Source organism: Phalaenopsis equestris, unplaced genomic scaffold (genome assembly GCF_001263595.1).
Source record: "Phalaenopsis equestris unplaced genomic scaffold, ASM126359v1 Scaffold000349, whole genome shotgun sequence".
NCBI lineage: Eukaryota > Viridiplantae > Streptophyta > Magnoliopsida > Asparagales > Orchidaceae > Phalaenopsis > Phalaenopsis equestris.
The window spans coordinates 52,662-69,261 of NW_018164791.1; the positions used below are offsets into that span (position 1 = coordinate 52,662).

Consider the following 16,600-nt stretch of genomic DNA (forward strand, 5'->3'; position numbering starts at 1 on the left):
TTATATATATATATATATATATACATATATATATATATATATGTCGGTTTATTGTCATTAAGCTGAAAACCGCCCTAAAAACAAGAAGCCTATTTTCCATTTTTTTCTTCTGTTGGTTTTCCGCCTCTTTCTAGTTTCTTCTCCGGTGAGCCAAAGCAAAAAAGCACAAATACTTGAATTCTCAGAAATTCTCGCGAGAGAGAGAGATAGAGAGAGAGAGGGGGGAGAGAGAGAGATAGCAAAGACAAATTTCTTCTTATCTTCCACTTTCACTTCGATTTGAGATGGAAAGCGGTGAAGAACTAACCGACATACGGTCGGCGGCTGATGCGCTCTCCGCCGAGGAACCCTCAGAGTCGCCACTTCACGAAATCGAGAGCCTTTGCATGCGGTGCGAGCAGAATGTAAGCTTTCAATTCTATAATTTCGTCGCCCTATTTGCCTTATTTTTATTTTTATTTTTATTTATCTTTTTTTGCGCCTGAAAGTCTTCTTTCTCCTTTGTTCGAAAAAGGTCTCATTTTTTATGCTTTACGTTGTTGCAGGGCATTACCAGGATTCTCTTGACTCGGATTCCTCATTTCAGAGAGGTTGCTTTTCTCCTTCCATCGGCACAGTTGTTTTTGAATGGAATACATAGCACATGATTCTTATGTATTTACGTATCTCACGCCTGAATTTTCATATTTACACACATAGCTCTCAAATCGTTAGCATTACATCAAAATAGTACTATTACCGTTTTTAAAAGGTAAAATACACGTTTTTGATGCATAATTTTAAAGTACCAAGTGCTATGTATGTAAATACATAAGAATTGCATGCTACGCATGTAAATTTTCTTTATGTTTATTGTCTTTTTTTTTAATCTTTCGCAGTTAGTGTTGATGGCATTTGAGTGTCCCCATTGTTATGAAAGGTATTAATCCAACACTTTCCTGCTATTGCGACCAAAAATTCACTTTCTTTGAAAGTTTAGTATAATTTCAAGCTAAATTATCTGAAAATTGGGATTTCTTACTTCTAGGAACAATGAGGTCCAGTTTGCTGGCCAGCTTCAACCACGTGGTTGCTACTACCAATTGAAGGTTCCTTCTGGTGATCAACAGGTTTGTGTGTGCCTGTAGCATTTATATAATCAAGTTGTCTTTTTTTACTTTCTTTTCTTATTATATTATTTTTTTTGAATCCTTATATATTTTCAGTTCTTAGGGACATTTACTTACATACCACTCGATTCTTCTGTATTTCAATATCTAACACCTAAAATTTCATACTTGCACAACATTCTAGTCTTTTATACCAAATATAAAACACCACAGCTATTAACTGTTCAAAAGTGAAGTACGCTTTTTCATGCATTGTTTCATGACACCAAGATGTAAATGTAAGTATCAAGCTTTAGGTATTAGATATGCCCATACAAAGAAATTGTTTGTAATGTATGTAATTTTCCTTATTATTATAAGCTTCTTCTCCCATTGATTAGTCAACTTAATCATAAATTTTTGTTATATGAGACTGACTTTTCATATATTTTCATTCAGATGCTTAATCGCCAGGTTGTGAAATCTGATTCTGCTACCATTAAGGTATGATATGCCTCTAAACCACCAACTTCTTCAGTATCCCTCTCAAGCAAAAATGTGCCTTTTTGAAAGTGGTTTTGCAATTCAAAAGTTGTTTTCCATGGCCTTGAGTGAGTTAAAGTGTGGCGTTGAATTACTTTGCAATCCAATTTTTAATCATAGATTAGATAATTCTAAAAGCTTTTTGATTTTAATTCATACGTTGGCAGTTTTCAATTGGGAATAAGCAAGGAGGAAAAGGAGAGAAATGCACAAGTGATGTTTTGGAAGGGCATAATTATTTTTTTGGCTTGGAGTTACTACCACATGATATCAGTTTATTTCAATTATATTATTATTATTTTTAATGAGTCAAAGGTTTAAAAGTGATATATTACATCATCAACATGTTGATTGTTTTTATTTATTTATTTATTTTTTGTTAGGTTAATTTCATACTCGAAGCCCATGAAGATTTAGCTTTCAAAATTTTCTTTATTTTTTGGATTTTTCTTCAATGGGATTTTCTTGTGAACTTGTTGACCCTTCCATGAACTCCAATGTTGTTCTTAGAAGTCTAAGAACCATTTTTTCTCTTACATTTATATTGCAAACTTAGTTTAATCCGGTGTAAAGAGGATACATGTGCTTGAAGCTTGAGGCATGCTAAAATTTTCGAAGGAGCTATTTGATGCCACCTTTAAGGATAGATTTAAGCAAGATTTAACCAACAAATTTTAAACATAAAATTGGAGACCTTATAATTTGAGGGAAATTCTATAGCGAGGATACCCTCTATGTTAAATTGGCGATAATTTTGTCCATCATAGGCGATATAGCTCGAATTATTTGTCTTTAAACTTATCAGTGGAGTAAGAATTTGAGATTTGAAGATGAGTTATTTGGCCCAATCATATAGTTTTTAAACTATTAGGAAGTCTTCTTTGGTTTGTATTGTTGTGGCATGTTGATCTGGGGAGATTTGGGAGTTTAGGTCCGCTAAACTTTGCTTTGTTCGGCGGGGGTCTCCCTTGCATGATCATTTTTTTTATTTTTTGTTGGCAAGGAGATTGTCAACAAGTTTGAAACCTAGGCCATTGCTATCCTACTCAGATTTAGATTGGTGAATTCAATTCATTCTTTCACCTTTTCAACTCAACTTGTAAGGCTTTGTGAGCTTTAGAATTCTTCATTGGTGAATTGCACAATCTTTTAGGCTTTTTGACTGGTTAAAGAGGTTGACTCGAAAGTGCTCGGAGTTTTTCTCCCATTTTCAGATGGATTTTGATATTTGCACTATCACTTGACGTTTTATTTGGACATCAAATCTATCACTTGTATGCAGAGGATCAAACTTTTGAGAGTTACAAAGTCAGCCCTGTTGGTTTTTTTCCTATAAAATATAAAATGATACATTTTCATTAATTTTTGTTCTCAATTTAAGATTTCTCTTAATATCATGACATTTGTTTAAGTTTTTGGTTAAATCTTTTAATCAATTGAATCTTGAATACTGTTACTGATAACTGAACAAATTATTAGGATTTAACTACTGGCACACCAAATTGTTTTGTTTGATTTAAACTTCTCTAGATACATATTTATGGGATTAAGATTCTACTTGAATTAAAATCTACTTGTCTCCAACTCCCAGTATTGCTAATTATTTGGGAAATTTACATACTTTGCACACAATTCTTATGTATTTACATATCTCACACCTAAAGTTTCATATTTACATACATAGCACTTTGGTGCTTTAAACGTATGCATGAAATATGAATTTCACTTCTAAATGGTTGTAATAGTGCTATTTTTAATGTGATATTAAAGATTTTAGGGCTATGTGCGTAAATTTGAAAATTTAGGTGTGAAACATATAAATATCATAAGAATTATATGCTATGTATGTAAATGCCCCTAAATTTTTCTTCCAGCAATGAAAAGGCTTAATCAATATGAAGCATCATGTGCTAAATGCTTTACAACTAGCATGTGAAGTATTCAGAAAGGAGCATTTTAATATACAATTGCGGTTTGATTTGAAGATAAGATTGACGATTGCTTGAAAATTGTTTAAGTTTTTTTGGCTCAGATCAAGCTTGCACGAAATTATCGAGCCAACTAGTGTGCCTGGATCAAGCTCATGTCGAGTCACGTTTGAATCAAATTGAGCCAATTTAAGATTGGATCAAAATGTGAATATGTGCATATACATGAGTGTATTTTAATTGTAATTTTTTTTCACAATGCATATATTCATCAGTATATATGTACTTGTATTCTTTTGGGTGCTTACCTGAAGTTGGGCTAAGATTTTATCCTAAAAGAAAAAAAAAGATTAAAATGAAATTGATTTTTGGCTCAAATCAAGCTTAAATAGAAATAAGTGAGTTGGCTATCGATCAGAATGAAATCAAATCAAGCTAGGCCTTGCTGAAAAAAAATTATTGGGGATGGCCTCGAGCCAATCTATAGTAGAGGCTAGATCGGCTTGATATCGGATCATTAATAGCCTTATTTCAGTCTAAGACTAATATTGTTGTATAATGATGTTGCATACAACGATATGCGAGATAAAAAAGTTATCGAATACTTAATAAGTACGAATTGATGGAACATGTTGTATGTTCAAGCATTAATCCAAAGTATATTAAAGTTTTTTTTTTATGTATTTTCTGTTGTGTTTTGGTTAGATACTAAAGTTCATACTAAAGTTCATGTTTAGAATGAAATATTTAACCATGTTTCTTATTATTATTTTTCATATGCAGATTCCGGAGTTAGATTTTGAGATTCCACCAGAAGCTCAGCGAGGCACGCTTTCTACGGTGGGTCTATTTTTCTTTGATAAATATGTTTTGTTACTCAAACTCTTTTTTACATTGCTAAATAAAGGCGCGGTGTTCTTCTCTTCCAACCAAAAACCCAAAAATGTGTTATGGTAATCAAGTACGTTCATGAATATAATTTAGAGTGAAGTAAAAAAAGAAGCTATTAGATATCAGACACATATATTGTAATCTTTTGTGATAATGATGAATATACTAACTCGTGATATTTTGTAAACACATTGGTATTTCTGTTCATTTTGTTTTGGCCTTAGTGGAAGATGTTGGGAGGACATTAGACTACTAAAAATATTTGGATGCAATTTGGAAGATTAATCAAAATGCGTTAATTAAACGACAATGATCGGATCACTTAAATCTCTATGAACTAATTATCTCAGTTAAAATAAGCTGATTTCTCATGTTGCGCTAATGTAAAAATTACAGAGTATTATAATTTATGATGGTAGGAGACTTGGGTACTTCAAAAAGGAAATCATATGGTTTTTTGATAGAAAATCAAGCTAATAAGTTTGTTATGTTGGAATATTGTAAAGGAATGGTTTCTATTTCCTATAAACTTGTCAGAGAAAATAGAAATTAAGTATGTGTGGGACTAAGATGCCCTCAATCAAGGGGAAGGTAAAAGAGTTATTGGCTATAGCAATGCTTACATATATCACTACAAGCTCAAGTTAAATTGATTTTGAAGGATTTTGTCTGAAAACTATATAGAAAAAAGTAATTAGAATGTAATACTCATTCTTGAAGGTACATTTAAACTAAGTTTTATTTCTCTTATTGCCAATTTTATGCGGCATTTACTTTTGGGCACAATACAAATTTTTTTGCAGACTGAGACTTATACTGCTTTTAGTTGTATTGTCTTTTAAATTTGCAAATTTAGTTTATTCTAGGTGGAAGGAATACTTAAGCGGGCTGCTAATGAATTGGAGGCCCTTCAAGAAGAACGCAGGGTAAGTTTTGGAGTTTTTTATGTGGGGGTTTTGCAGTGTCCAAAATAGCATGGTCTGCTACTATTAAAAAATTGCATTTTTTTTTTCTTTATTGCAGAAAGTGGATCCGGAAACCGCCGAAGCCATAGATAAATTCTTGATCAATCTAAGGTCCTTTGCTGAAGGAAGTGCTTCCTTTTCTTTCATACTCGATGATCCTGCTGGAAATAGCTTCATTGAGAACTCGTAGGATTTTCTTGCCGATGCCAATATCAATATAGTAGTATTCTTTTTATCATCTTTGCTTTAATATCTACTATAGTTACCATCAACATTTAATCTTTGAGGCATTTACATGCATAGCACACAATTCTTATGTATTTGCATATATCAAGCCTAAATTTTCATATTTGCACGCATAGCACTCAAATCTTTAATATCACATAAAAAATAGCATTATTACCATTTTTTAAACTTGAAATACACATTTTCATGCATAAGTTAAAAGCACCAGAGTTTTATGTATGTAAATATGAAAGTTTAGGTGCGAGATATGTAAATATATAAGAATTGTGTGCTATGTATGTAAATTTTTCTTAGTTTTTTAAGCTTCAAAGTATGTTAAGATTAAGAAGGCAACTTGTTTGATCTGTTGCCGATATCAATATGACGCATCTAATTTACATTAATCGTTCTTGTTACTACTGATTCGTTTGCAATTCTAATCACATCGTGGAGAATCCTTTTTGTCTGATATATTTAGTATGTTAAGTGATGTACTTGTGCTATAAGAGTATGCAGAGCATATACTTATGCACTGTTTTATAGGCTTTATAAATATATATTTATGTCATTTCAGTAGTATTATTGTAATGCACTTGCTATTGTAGTAGCACTTTCTTTCACGGTAGTTATTTCGAGCTCTAATATCATTAAGATTTGTTCATATCACCCTTGTTCTGTTAATTTCACTTGGTCTCAATACTCTAGCTTCATTCTAGAAATTTTGTTTCTAAAAAGTTATTTACGTGTCTATTGGTAACATCACTCATCTCTATTTTGGGAAAGAAATTGTCGAGGTTATCTTACATAATCACTATGTAAATGAACAAAATGGCTACATTATAGAGAAAATTATCCAAATGGTCTCTTGACTTCTTGTCAGGTTTTGTTTTAGTACCAGAGTATAAAATATCAATTTACTCCCCGGACTCTTTAAAATGGGACAAAATGGTCTTTTAGACCTTCATAGGGACTATTTTAACCCATATAAAAATAGTCTAGAATTTTTTATAAACTTTTGGACTAAAATGGCCCCATGTAAATAAATGGACTATTTTGGCACTTCACTCTTACATTATATATGTTAGATAATTTGACTTAGGGTTTGTTTGGGGCAGTTGTAGCTTATTGAATAATCTGCTCATAAACTGATTAAAAATAATCTGTTGATAAGCTAGGTGCGGCTATTACAATTTTTTATTTTTTTGGAAAAGCTAGACAACAACCAGAAAGCTGTAGAAAGCTATCACCGCACCTAAACAGGTGCGGTGTGAAAATGTTGTTTTTAGCGTTTTGAAAATGCATAAGCTGCCAAAACGCAGCTTATCCAAACAGGCAAGATGCGTTTTCAAAACACCACCGCACCAAATAAGCTGCCCCAAACGGGCCCTTAGTTTTCTTGAATCCTTCGCTCTCATGCCATTTTCATTATGCTTGATTTTTCCGACACATTTCATTACTTTGCTAATCGCAGGTATGCACCGAAACAAGATCCTTCATTATCCATCAGGTTTTATGAACGGACACCAGAGCAACAAGCAACACTAGGTTTTCTCGTTGATTCATTCGAGGAAACTGAAATTCATTCTCTGAGCAATTCCCCATCTTTTGAAAAAAAGCCTTTAGGGATTGGAGCACAAGGGCTTTCCCATGTTTCGGTTGGTGTTGTTGCTAGTCGACGTGCAATTGCTCAAGTTAATAGTGATCGAGTTGCTGAAACCTTATGTCGATACTCGGCACCGGAAGAGGTAAAAAATCATATGATATGCAGATTTTGGTTTTCTTATTGGAAGATTTACATACATACCATTTAATTCCAATGTATTTAAACATCTGACATCTATACTTCAATTTTACTATATGTTACCTTGAGGGGGTGCTTGGTAGCACAGTTTTAACAGGATTTAGGCATGGATTCAACTCAAATTCAACCAAACGCAAAAAAAAAATAAAAAATAAATAAATAACGAAAATGAAATCCAACTCTCCATTAATCTGAATTTTTTCCCATTTCATCTTCTCTACTACCGTTCCATCTGCAAATCCCAATGAGAGGCGAATTTACCAAATTTATATTACCGTTGCTTGCTACCTTCGCTCCAGTCACGAACTCGCTGGAAATCCGGATTTGATAAATCCTACTTAATGTAAATCCGATCATGCAGCCAAACACCTCTTAACTATGCATGAAAGGTGCATTTCACTTTTTAAAAGTTAAAATAGTGATATTTTTTATGTGATGTGATAAATTGGGTGGTTTAAATGTAAAAAAAAGAAGTAAAGTTTAGGTATCAAATGTGTAAATAGATGAGAATTGGGTGGTATGTATGTAAATGCCCATTTTTTGTTTCTTTGAGCATGCTTTGATATGGCTTCTATTCGCAGGTTGAAGCTTTGCCATCAACATGTGGAGCATGTGGGGCTGCATGTGTTACACACTTCTATGCCACCAGTATCCTTTCGGATTAAAATTGATAAACCTTTTTTTTTCAATGAAGTTTTATTCCTCTTTACAGTTATTGAATTAATTAGTATTTTTTTGAAAAAAATCAATTAGTATTTGAAATAAAAAAAATTTAATGATAGGTTATAGAAATTTGTAACTTAATATATTTTCATCGGCCGACACACTTCCCTAAATTATTTTGTGTTATGCATAAATGGGATCTGATATAGGACATTTTAGGATCTAAGATTTTTCAAGGTTGATTTAATATGCAATGCAAAAAGGACATAACATTTAACACAATTATATTGACTATTAAGAAAATTTAATAAAAAATAATATGAATCAAATTAAATGAAAGATCCATTGCCTATTGCTAAAAATCAATTATAAGAATTAAGGATTAAGGAAGCCACACACTTTATTAAATTTTAATGATTCATTTTAAATTTTGATTGGGGTAAATGTTGTAAATAATTTGTCTGAAAGAGATAAGAGAAAAAGAATACTATGAGAAAGAACGGTAAGAAAATATCAGCAAAGCAAATCTCAAGCTTGTCACTTCCAAAATTTTGTTATATTGGACAAATTTGTTGCGATCTTGGTAAAAACTTGAATAATTTTTTTGTGATATACAACTAAGCCAAGCGAATACACAAATACGATTGTATATAATTTTTTACGCATATTCCTGAGCCCACCTACCAATGTGGCTGTACAAGTGGTTGAGCCGAGCCCACCTGCCGAAGTGATTGAACCAAGCCCTCCAGTCAAAGTGGTTGAATCGATCCCACTTGCCGAAGTGGCTGAACTCGCCTCTTCCACCTACAGGGCAGCCTAACCTGCTTAGAGAGATGCATCTACTGGAAATGATCATCATTATCAACAAGGATGTATGTTCATCCATCTTAAAAGCGTCAATTGATATCCACATCTTGGTCTTTTCATCAACACATCATGGATTTTAGTCATTCAATACTAAAGATTTTTTTTTTTTAAAATTTTTTCTCCTTGTATAAAAGAAACGTCAAGCTAAGAGAGAGGAAGCTCTCTCTCTCGCTCTCTCTCTCCAAAAAAATCATTGTAGCTTGGAAAACCTCTGACGAGTACAATTTTCTGGCTTGCCAGAGCCTCCAGTTCAATAGATATATTTGAGATATCTTCCGGTTCTTACACCAGTCTCACTACAACATCTCAATCTTTTACGACACAACCAACTCCCACTCAGAACACTCCAGAATCATCAGACTCTTTTAAGAGTCAGATGGAACAATTAATTAAACTGCTTAAATCCAGTCAACTCTCTTTTGGCCTATCTACCTTCCATGTATGTCAATATACATTTCTATGACGCTCATCTCTTTTGTCTCTTCTAGTCCATGAATCGTTGATTTATGTGCCACAGACCACGCGATTGGTGTTCTCAAGCTTTCTCGACATTATCCATGCTCCTGGAAATATACATTTAAAATTTTTTACGGCTCCTGTAATTTCATTATTGGTAAAGGATCAATTGTAATAACAATCGTTCTAACTGTAGAATTTGTAATAAATATAGCTTTGTTAAAGTGTGACCGTTTATCTGTTAGTAAGTTGACGTATGACATTCATTGTGTTGCTCATTTTTCTCTTGATGTATGTCTTTAGGATCGTCGTTCGGGCATACTGATTGGAATTGCTAAGAGCATAGTTGGACTCTACTTCTTTAAGAGAAATGCACAAAGAACGATGATGTCTTCCAGTAGTGCAGTTTTTTAGATCCACTGAATGTCCTATTATGTTGTTATATTGTCGCTTTAGTCATCCTAGTTTTCAATATTTAAAATAATTTTATCTGTCGATCTATACTAATAAAAATCTTGCTAACTTTAAATGTGAGATTTATTAATTAGCTAAACATTATCGTGTTCCATATCCACCCTACTTCTACACACCTTATGCTTCATTTTCACTTATTTACAGTGACTTGTGACACCCTCTCACATTCCCAGTTACATTAATAAACTGTGATTTCTCATCTTAATTGAAGACCACACTCAAATGACGCAGGTTTATATCTTAAAAGATAAATCTGAAGCTATTGTCACCTTAAAAAACTTACTCCATCTTGACACAATTCATAACGTCAATTCAAGTCCTTCGAACTGACAATAACTGTGAATTATTTAATTCCATAATATATGAATTCTTAGTAAGGGCATCCTCCATAGCTCATGTACTCTTTGACAAAATGAGGTAGTCGAGAGAAAAAATCAACATCTATTCGAAGTGGCTCAGTTCATTATGTTTTAATCTAATGTTTCAAAAAAATTTTGGAATGATGTCGTGCTTACTGCCACTTATCTTATCAATAGAGTCCCTATAAAAATTCACAATCTTGATGCCATGTTTTCCTACTAATCTGTTCTTCACCACCCTTGATCCAAAATTTTCGGACACATGGTCTTTGTTTGGAACACTGCACCTACTCGTCGTAAATTTGATCTAAGGTCAGTAAAATGTGTCTTACTCAGATAGTCTGCTTATCGGTGTCTTAATCCTATCACAAATAAACTCTATGTGAGTGTCGGTGTCTCATTCTTTGAAAGCGTCCCTTACATTCCGATCACTGCCCATGTGAGTGGAAGTTAGATTTCTTGGACATTGTTCTTTATCCGACTCCTATGGATATTTTTCCAACCACTATATCCAAGGAGCACTCTGTCTCTCTGGATCCGCCACCTACCGGACAACCAAAACCTCCTCCCATCATTTGTATTTATACTCGACGCACTCGTTCTGATGTTCTTACTCTGAAACTCGCTACCTCTTTACAGGATTCAGAATCTACTACGGGCTTCATCCCCAGCACTAACCATACTCCGGATGAGAATGTGAGGTTTATGATCAGGCAAGCTTTCTTTATTCTATAGCAAAATATCTCTTTCCTCAAAGCATTTACTACCGCCCTGACGGATCATCACCTCTCATCCACTATTGAGGCAACATTAGCATAACACTCTTGGAGAGCTGCAGTTATGGATGAGATGAATGCTCTTCAGCGACATCATATGAGGGATGTTGTGGATCTTTCTCCAGGTAAGAAAGCAGTGGGGTGCCACTAGATTTTTAGCACCAAGTTGAACTCCCTTGAATTCTTTGAACGCAACAAGGCACGGTTGGTCGTCAAATATTGCTCACAAACATACAAAGTTGATTATGAGGGGACATTTTTCACGGTTGCTAAATTGAACATCATTCGAGTCCTTTTATCCATTGCTGTGAATTTGGATTGGCTCTTGCTTCAACTTGATGTCAAGAATGTCAAGAATGCTTTCCTATACTTATCATTTATGTCGACGATATTGTACTCACAGATGATCTTCCAACATTAGAGTCTCTAAAAGGCATTATTGCTACTTCATTTGAATTGAAGGAGTTGGGTCACTCCGGTACTTCTTAGACATGGAATTTGCTCGGTCATCTCGGTGTGTTTGCCTGTATCAACGCAAGTTTATGCTTGATCTGTTAACAGAAAATAACTTTCTCCTTTGCAAGCTTGTGACGGTCCTAATGGATCCCAATGAAAAGTTAGTTGATGTTTCCAATGCAGTTCCGGTGAACAAGACTCACTACCAACATCTTATTGGAAAACTCATTTACTTCGTTGAGTCAATTCATGCATGATCCCTATGAGCAGCATCTCTGTGCTGCCCACAGGATCCTTCACTATTTAAAAGACACACAGGGCTCAAGTTTGTATTTCCTGCGTCACACCTCTCGTTTTATTGTTATTTATACAAATGCGGAATATTGCTCATCATTTATGTCTCGGAGCAATATTGCTCCTTAGGTCCGTCCATGATCTACAATACACCTCAGAATATTGCTCATTCATATGAGGAAATCTTGTCATCATTTATGTCTCGGAGCACTGCTGAAGCTGTGCTTCACTCCATGTACTTAAGTATCTGTGAAACTCTCTAGTTACTCATAATGCTCTGTGAATTACGAATGCTGGTCTCTACTCATCTCCAGCTGTGCCGTGATAATAAAGCCGTCATTAGCATTGCTCGTAATCCAGTTCAGCATGATAGCACCAAACATATAGAGATTGACAAACACTTCTTTATGTTGAAGCTCAATTCAGGGGAGATATGCATTCCATTTGTCCAATTCAATGATCAATCAGCAGATATCCTTACCCAAAATCTTCCTCAGCCATTGTTTGACGACTTCAAATCTAACTTGAAAATGATGGACATCTATGCTTCAACTTTAGATAAAGTATTAGAATTATTGCCCAACTATAGGCTATTTACTGCTGGAGTTATTATTAGTATTTATTTACTTCCTTTATTTTCCATTTCATATTTATGTCTTTTCTTTTATTTGGGTATTATAATATATCAACAATATATATTGCAATATTTGCACTTTCTGGTTTTTTGAAGTATATAAAAAACTATATAAAAAAAGGAAACTATGTACCGCCTTATTCAGATTATTAAATTATTTTACCATCTTCAGTATTTACTTTTTAGTTTCTTACCGTCTATGTTTAGTCCCACGTCTTTAAACCATATTTTACATCTGCAAGGCAGTGTCCTAAAAGAAACTTTCTAGACAACACATGTGCTTGGGTGGATTTCTAGACAACACATGTGCTTGGGTGGATATTCTTTAAACTTTAAAGTCATTTAAAACATAATATGAATTTTAACTCAGTAAGATTGTGTTACTTTATTAAAGTTCAATAAATAATCATTTATCTAGATCATTAACTGCAGAAACGATTCTTTATTACATTCTGACTAGACCAGCTACCGGTTCACGACCGAACCGGTTGATTTGGCCAGTCTGGTCTGATTTTCTCGACCTTACCAATTCCTATGTATTTACATATCTAATACCGAAAATTTGATTTTTACATTTCTACCACTCAATTCTTTTATATCACATTAAATAGACCATTATAATACCCTTTAAAGAGTGAAATATATAAAAATCAGAGTTTAGATGTTAGATATGTAAGTACATAGCAAGCTAAGGCTTTCATAACTGACCTTTCATTTTGTTTAATCTAATGAAGCTCTCATGCGTTTAATATCTAGATAATGACAAATTAAGCCAATCTAAAACTACTAATTAAAATTTTCTTTTGCAATATGATCCTAAGGTTTCCTACCTAATTGTTCGTGTTTTTGATAACCTTTTTGCAAGTTAGTTTTCTTCATTTTCGGCTTCACCATTTTGATTAAACACACCTGTAGATATTTTCTATATTCAAAGTATACTATACCACACCATACCATAATGTGTGCACTTTTTTTATTCTTGTCAGTTTTCTTGGGCCATTTGCGTAAATACCACTTAGTTCTAATGTATTCACATATCTAGCACTTATACTTCACTTTTTTACATTTATACCACACAAATCTTTCATTTCACATCAAAAAATACTACCATTTTAACTTTTTGAAAGTGAAATGCATCTTTTCATGCATAGAAAATGTGATATACGCACAAAAATTAAAGTTTAGGTTTTACATTTAAATACATAACAATTGAGTGGTATGTATGTAAATCTGCCATTTTTTTCATTTAAGGTGATGAGATTGCTTTGCTTTCATTCTTATGCTATTGCTGCCATGTCCATTTTCATCCAATGCACTCGATGTGTTCGGATGATGAAGCTTCCCTAAGCACCAACTTCTCCCTCTTCTCTTCTCCCCTTTCTCCGCAGCCCAACCACTGTATCTTTAAAGTTGTCATTGTTTCTTCCTTGGGGGTGTTTTGTGGCAATACCGTTTTTGGGGTTATTTTTTTTCATTAATTTTGGATATGATTGATTTGTACATTAGAGTGCTTTCGGTTTCTCTTGCTCAGGCATATTGTCTTATTTTTTGGTTATCGCAATTCATTAAATAATTATTGGAAAATTTACATGATTTCCACACAATTCTTTTGAATTTACATGTCTAACACCTAAAGTCTGATATTTAAATTTATACCACATTGGTGCTATAAATTTATGCATAAAAAGGTGTATGGCCTTTTAAAAGATTAGTTAAAGTGGTGTGTTTGATGTGATCTTAAAGATTTGAGTGTTTTGAATGTAAATATTAAAGTTTAGTTAGATATGTAAATACATACGAATTGTATGATATGTATGTAAATGCCCCATAATTTTTTTTGTTAAATCATTCTTATCCATAAATTTTAATAGTTGAGCTTTGCTGAAATACTTGATACTTTTTTCCTCTTCATAATTGAACTTTATTTGCCTTGACCAGTCTTAGAAATTCCATATTTTCAGGAAGTGATTGTCATGGCAAGTAGTTGTGATTTATGCGGTTATCGCAGCTCTGAGGTTTGCTATACCATCACTTATTCAATTCTTCTTTGCACTATGGTTGAGTTGTAATTCAGTGCGCTATTTTGTTTTTATTTTCTGCATAGTTAAAGCCAGGCGGCGAAATTCCGAAAAAAGGAAAGAGGATAACTGTAAATGTGCAAAATATAAAAGACCTCAGTAGAGATGTGATAAAGGTTGGCCTTCTTCCATTTATTGATTTGGATTTATATTTTTTAAGCCATTTCTGGGACGAACAGTTTTGGAGCTTGAATGGTTTCATGACATCTCCCTAAGAACACACTCTTACTAATTGGGGCATTTACATGTGTACCACCCAATTTTTCTGTATTTACATATCTAACACATTAACTTTGCTTTTTTACATTTATACCACACACAAATCTTTCGTATCACATCAAAAGTACCATTATTATAACTTTTAAAGTGTGAAAGGTACATTTTCATGTGTAAGGCGACGTATATACCAAATGTGAAGTGTAGCTATTAATATTTAAATACATAAGAATTGAGTGGTATGTATCTAAATCTTTCTTATTATTTTGTTCATTGGTGTTTATAAAATTGCAAATTATTTTGTACATAATTGAAGGACTTGGGGTAGTTTTTAATTAGGCGGCAGCAATAGTGTATGCGATTCTACCATCGATTTGGACGGATCTTGGTATTACCAATTTTACCTTTCTTATTTTAATCAATATTCTTCCTTTTACATGTCATCATAGTTTTCATAAGAGAGAGAGAGAGAGAGAGGGAGAGAGGCATTTACATACATTCTTATGTATTGACATATCTAACACGTAAATATTTGTATGTACATAGCACTCAAAGCTTTATAACAAATGAAAATACGGCTACTACTTTTTAAAAGTGAAAGACACATTTTTATGCATAAGTTTATGACTCCAAAGCGTTGTAAATGTAAAATATGGAAGTTTAGTTGTTAGATATATAAACCCATAAGAATTGTATGGAATATATGTAAATTTCCCTGACATTTGTATGCATTTTTTTACTTGGATTAATCTTTTAATCTTAAATATAAGAACAGTTTAAAACTTCTAAATTAAAGAAATGTGATTGTTTGGGAATAAATTAACCATATACAAATAGTCTGACTTTTTTTAAAATTTAATAATATTTATCTGTTTAGTAAGAGCTCACTTGTTTTGAAACCAATTCATGTGTTTGTCGGAGCTGCTTCGACTTTCATTTTTATTCACACTAACATTAAATCTTTATTATTTTATTACTATTATTTTTAATTCATCATTCACTTTAACTGTTATTTTTCTATTGTTGCCAAAGGAAAAAAAAAAACAATGTAAAATTGAAGGTGAATCTTAGCCCTTAAGTTTGAAACTAACTTTATACTTTTTTGGAAATTATTTGAGGGATGGGGTGCATTTACAAACATAGCATACAATTATTTTGTATTTACATATCTCACACTTATACTTTCATATTTACACACATAGGACTAACATCATATAAAATCTAACACTACCATCAATTTCTAAAACAGTGAAATCCACCTTTTTATGCATATAGGTTTAAAGAACTCAAGTGCTATGCATGTAAATATGAAAGTTTAAGTGTGAGATATGTAAATACATCATAACTGTGTGCTACATATGTAAATTTCCCCAAAAAAACCTAAACTCACTTATGGAAGCGAGATTTGATCATTTTTAGACACATACTGTGTGTGTGAGTGTGTGTTTTCTTGTGTATTTTATGACATGTGCTTCATTTTATAACTCTGCATGGTGATTTCTCTTGTGACTAATTTATATAATTAATATTTATATTGTTCGTATGTATTTTCTCTGCATGTTTCAGTCAGATACTGCATCTGTGAAAGTACCGGAGGTCGAGTTGGAGCTCGAAAGTGGTACATTAGGCGGACTCGTTACCACCGTTGAAGGTTTAGTTACTAAAATTAGTGAAAGTAAGAGAACTATTTGAACTTATTGATTTGTTTGTTTTTGTTCGAATATTAGTTAATTGATCGTGATAGATTATTGGAAGATTTGCATACATACCACTCCATTCTTGTGTATATACATTTCTAAAACCCAAACGTGATAGATTATTCCATTCTAGATTATTGGAAGATTTGCACACACACACACACACACACACACAGATATATATATATA

The 16,600-nt window shown here is 33.1% G+C and overlaps 1 protein-coding gene across 1 annotated transcript in view; it reads left to right on the forward strand.

The window, feature by feature from the left end:
• The first annotated feature begins 59 nt into the window (after positions 1-59).
• LOC110026080 (zinc finger protein ZPR1-like) overlaps positions 60-16,600 on the forward strand; it is a 24,704-nt gene continuing 8,163 nt past the window's right edge. The window contains exons 1-13 of the mRNA XM_020726867.1: positions 60-404; positions 546-590; positions 879-919; positions 1,028-1,109; positions 1,548-1,592; positions 4,343-4,399; positions 5,317-5,376; positions 5,474-5,601; positions 7,112-7,385; positions 8,023-8,089; positions 14,365-14,435; positions 14,525-14,614; positions 16,281-16,389. Coding sequence (XP_020582526.1) covers positions 285-404; positions 546-590; positions 879-919; positions 1,028-1,109; positions 1,548-1,592; positions 4,343-4,399; positions 5,317-5,376; positions 5,474-5,601; positions 7,112-7,385; positions 8,023-8,089; positions 14,365-14,435; positions 14,525-14,614; positions 16,281-16,389 — 1,189 coding nt within the window. The 5' untranslated portion in view covers positions 60-284. The remainder of the gene's footprint in view (positions 405-545; positions 591-878; positions 920-1,027; positions 1,110-1,547; positions 1,593-4,342; positions 4,400-5,316; positions 5,377-5,473; positions 5,602-7,111; positions 7,386-8,022; positions 8,090-14,364; positions 14,436-14,524; positions 14,615-16,280; positions 16,390-16,600) is intronic.